This window comes from Cibotium barometz, chromosome 22, assembly GCF_041138505.1.
Source record: "Cibotium barometz isolate CiBa-2024 chromosome 22, ASM4113850v1, whole genome shotgun sequence".
Lineage (NCBI taxonomy): Eukaryota > Viridiplantae > Streptophyta > Polypodiopsida > Cyatheales > Cibotiaceae > Cibotium > Cibotium barometz.
Window position 1 is genome coordinate 55,228,818 of NC_141067.1, and position 5,021 is coordinate 55,233,838.

Genomic DNA, 5,021 nt, shown 5'->3' on the forward strand with positions numbered 1-5,021 from the left:
ATAAACAATTTGTTGTTTAAAACTTTCTCCATGTTTAGATGTATAATACTAATCAAGAATTTTGAAGTAATTTCACTACTACATGTTAGCCTAATACCGGCGCTTATACCGGCGCTATTTAACGGGGTCTAAAAAAGCCCCGTTCATCGGTATAAGCGCCGGTATAAGCGCCGGAACCATAGCGTCGGTATAAGCGTTGGGTAACAATACCGGCGCCTATACCGGTACATATACCGACGCTCACCGGGGTTAATACCGACGCTTAAATCGGCGTCTATACCGGTGTATATACCGTGTTATATACCGGGGTGAATACCGGGGTATATACCGACTTAAATACCGAGATATATACCAATGCATATACCGACGTCAGTACCGGGGTATATACCAACGCTTAGCAGAAATTTTTTTTTGGGCAGAATAGTGCTGCCTGGCTGTTGCCTAGCTGCCTGCAATGAGCAGGATCAACAACAGCAAACAGACAGCACCATTCCGTCTAAAATAGAGCACAAAAACAACCGTGCTCGTTTTTATATTTTCCTGATCGACAAACAAGAAATTAAATTAAACATTAATACTCAAGAATGTTTTGATCATATTTCATTAGTTTGAAGGTCATCTTACATCATGGTAATGCCTCCCAATTGACGGTCTCTCCTTCTTCTTCAAGCATCTCAAACAAGGCCACAAGGCCATGTTTGTGAGCGTACTTCTCCTCTCGCCTACTTGGTGGGCGATTCATGGCCAACTCCTGCACACACGATTAACAATTATAACTTTTAGAAATCAACATTTAGCCCACATACATACATTTACATAAATAAAATTGCTACAAACACTTACGAATTCATGGCGCATGGTTTCGTAACCACCACTCCCAAGATGAGAAGCCCCTACTGTTTGGAGTCTTGCCCTTGCCGCCTCTCTTTGTTGTTGAAACCTCTCTGGTGTCTCGGTGAGCTCCTGAGCAATGGCTGCCCACTCCCTGTCATCTAGCCAAACAGGTTTCTCTTTCCCCTCTCTAAATGCGTCCCTCGCCTCTGACCTATGATGCCCCATCAAAATGCGAGCTGTATACTGTATCCACTCATTAGAGACGACATTCATAGGGTCAGATGGCTGGAACTCTTGCTTTATCTTTGTATTTATATAAATTTTCTTCCCCTTGTCTTGCTGATCCCATTTAGTCATGACAGAGTCATGAAACTGTATAGTGCACAATTGTCGAATGCGTGTCTTCATTGCCTTCCCTGCACTATCCATTATTGGTTCCCCATCCCTAATTGTGTAAATCTTGCTGTTGTCATGGTCATGTGCACCCCAGGGAGTGGAAGGTGACCCTATGGGTGTGCTATCAACAGATGAGAGCGAAGGACGACGCTCACGTGGTGGTGGTGTCACAGCATCTGTGGCACTACCACCACAACAACCTCCCCCTGAAGACCTACTACGTGAGCGCCGTCTATGTGAAGAGGTGGTAGATCGAGCTGTAAGAGGAGTGGAAGGCTGTGTGGTATGAGGTGTGGGAGCTGCTGTCGTACCCATGGGTGTGGGAACTGGCGTCGGGAAGCCAGATGGTGAGGCAGATGTCCCTGCTCCAGAACCCCAATAACTCTGAGCCATGGCTCTCTGCTCTGGAGTCATGGACGAAAGAAAACCATATAACTGCTGGGGACTCATGCCCTGCGGTGTAGGATTAAATGAGAAATCTGGACTGTAGTCGTAGGGCGGTGAGTCACCCATGGCCTGTTGGACAAAAAACCATATGACAAACTTGTGCGAAATGAAAATTACATGGTAAACAATGAATGAAAGAACCATAAGACAAACATTAACAATGATAAACAACATTGGTAAAACTATATCAACTTGCTCCTACAGTAGTGATTATGATGGTAAACATTAACAATGGTAAACAATGAAAGGACCTTCAATGTCATAAAACCATTACAAATATGTCATAACTATTTGCATAATCATTAAGATACATCATTTTAAAAATCATTATCTATTCTATCATCCTCATTAAGATCAGTAGCCCCAAAGAGATCTATGTCTATGTAATTTCAGCATCCTCATCATTAAAAGTCCCTTGATGAAGGATGTCTTCATCATCTATGTCTTCTTCCTCAACTTGTTTTTCAGCTTCCTTGGTTTGCACCTCTTCATTTGGATCTTGCTCTAGTTGCTCCTCTTCATTTGCTTGCTCCTCTTCATTGTTGATATTGGCTTGTTCTTGCTGCTCTCCACCACCCTGTGCATCCACGTCACCTTGTTGTAGCTCAAATTCTTCAAAAATTTGCTTACTGCGGGGGGCGACTTGAACCACAAACAGCCAGCGTGGATCTTTTGGATCCGCTTTAAAGACAACCTGCTCACAATGCTCTGGGCGCACAAAAGTATCTTGCTGATCGGTCCATACCTTTGTGGAGTCCACTTGGATGAGGCCACTCTTGTCTCTACGTACAGTTGCATGTGGCCCATTCATGATTACCTTGAACCACTTCACATCAAAGATAAACAACTCAAAACTTCTGAAGCCAACCTTTAATATATCTTGAATGGTTCCAAAGTAATCAAGCATTCCAGTAATTGTGTTATCATCACTTGCACTTGCACGACTTTCTTGAATAAACTGTGCTGTGACACCACAATCAAAGGTTGCTCTTCTTTGGTCTATTCGTTCTACTCGAAAATGACGTCCATGTGACCAAAACGCCCCATATTTGTGATACTACAAATAGCACAAAAAGATTGTTGATGGAGAATCAAACACTGAGACATGTAGAGAAAAAAAAGAGAGACATGTAGAATTTAAACACTTACATGCCAATCGCATCCTTTTGTAAGCTCCTCCTCCTCCTCTGTTATAGGTAAACCAGCACGTTTGGCTTCTAAAATTGTAGCTTCTAGCCATCTACCTGTGGGAAAGTCCGGAAGAGCTTGCATACCTTCTGGATATGGGAGATTTTCTCAAATACAAGTTGATAATTTATCATTTCAACAGTAGGTGTAATCTCCAAAAAAAGTCCTTACTTGAATAGTTCAGTGACACTTGTATTAGACCATCCAAAAATTGACTACAAATTTAGCATCGTAAGAGATGCACGCAATACAGATATGTTGGCACCATTGTATAATGGAAGGCGTGCAAGTTTACGCATGGCCTCTTCCTCTGGTTCATAATTTGACCGTTGAGAATGTCGTGGTTGATGATCTTCATGTTCATGCTCCTCAAAGAGAGCTTCTTGTTGCTCGATGAAGGCATCCAACATTTCTTCCATTGGACCTTCTTCCATTTCCTGACCTTCTTCCATTCCCTCGGGTGCTGTTAATTGAGCTCCATCTGTCACTCCCTCCTGCGATATCCTCATCCTTTGTTGGGGACGAGAATTCACAGGCGCAATGTTATCAAGATGCGGCTGCACACTTGCTTGGTTGTACGATTGAAACCGCAAATTTTGCAAGCGCTCCATTGGAAATATGCCAGCGTCATGAACATGCTGGTTGCAAATCCTTCGTTTTCGAAAGATTTGGTACTTACATCGCATGCATGGACACGCTATTCTCTCTTCAAGATTGAGAGGCTCCATCTAGCAGGATAACATGTATATGCAGCTCATTAAACACAAATCATTATGCATTACACAAAGCACTATGCAAACCATAAAACAGGGCTTCTTTTCCCCAGCCGCGAGGGAGATTTTAAAAAATAACATTTAAAGCGGCAAACGGGCTTCTTTTCCCCAGCCGTTGAGGGAGACTTGACAAATATTTAAAAAAGCGTCAAACGGGCTTCTTTTCCCCAGCCGTTGAGGGAGATTTTAAAAATAACTCATACATTAGCTTATCTCCTCTCCATACAAAATTAACTCGAATTTGAACAAGGATGAAGAGAGAAGCTATCTCTATTCATAAATAGCTATTTATAAAGGCCTTATGCAAAAATCTAAATGCATAGTATAAGTATAAGCTTGCATAATAAGGCTGCAAGACTTATGCATAAGCTCTATGCATAAGCCAACTGCATAAGCCTTATGCATAAGCCTTATCATGCATAAGCTCTATGCATAAGCCATATGCATAAGTCTTATGCATAAGCTCTATGCATAAGCCTTATGCACACGCTCTATGCATAAGCCTTATGCACACGCTCTATGCATAAGCCATATGCATAAGTCTTATGCACACGCTCTATGCATAAGCCATATGCATAAGCTCTATGCATAAGCCATATGCATAAGTCTTATGCACACGCTCTATGCATAAGCCATATGCATAAGCTCTATGCATAAGCCATATGCATAAGTCTTATGCACACGCTCTATGCATAAGCCTTATGCATAAGCCATATGCATAAGCCATATGCATACGCTCTATGCATAAGCCTTATGCATACGCTTTATGCATAAGCCATATGCATAAGTCTTATGCATACGCTCTATGCATAAGTCTTATGCATACGCTCTATGCATAAGCTCTATGCATAAGCCATATGCATAAGTCTTATGCATACGCTCTATGCATAAGTATTATGCATACGCTCTATGCATAAGCCATATGCATAAGTCTTATGCACACGCTCTATGCATAAGCCATATGCATAAGCTCTATGCATAAGCCTTATGCACACGCTCTATGCATAAGCCTTATGCATACGCTCTATGCATAAGCCTTATGCATACGCTCTATGCATACGCTCTATGCATAAGTCTTATGCATACGCTCTATGCATAAGTCTTATGCATAAGCTCTATGCTATAAGCCTTATGCACTATGCTAACCCTTAATCCCATCACCCAATGGTGTAATAAACATGATCTTATTTTACATGGATAATAGATCTTACCTTAATAACATATATAAACTCTATGAATAAAGAGAATACCTTATGCATAGAAAAACATGAGCATAAGACTTATATGTTATATGTATAAGAGAGTATAAACATTCAAAAAGCTTATGCTTTCCATCTATGCAAGGCACTCTACATCAAAAAAAGGTTTATGCAAAAAAACATA

General features: G+C 41.3%; 1 protein-coding gene across 1 annotated transcript; it reads right to left on the reverse strand.

Annotated features, from left to right (window-relative positions):
• Nucleotides 1-612: 612 nt before the first annotated feature.
• On the reverse strand, nt 613-1,059 carry LOC147626735 (uncharacterized). Its single transcript, XM_086816870.1, has 2 exons — nt 844-1,059; nt 613-751 (listed from the first exon to the last, which is right to left on the reverse strand). The coding sequence occupies exons 1-2, from the start codon at nt 1,057-1,059 to the stop codon at nt 626-628; spliced, it is 342 nt and encodes a 113-aa protein (XP_086672996.1). The 3' UTR covers nt 613-625.
• Between the last annotated feature and the right edge of the window lie 3,962 nt (nt 1,060-5,021).

Bases quoted from the DNA above. Each gene is read 5' to 3' on its own strand.
- LOC147626735 (XM_086816870.1), bottom strand. From the start codon at position 1,059: ATGGGGCATCATAGGTCAGAGGCGAGGGACGCATTTAGAGAGGGGAAA. The intron at 752-843 runs GTAAGTGTTTGT...TCGTGTGTGCAG, and splicing joins AAACCATGCGCCATGAATTC to GAGTTGGCCATGAATCGCCC.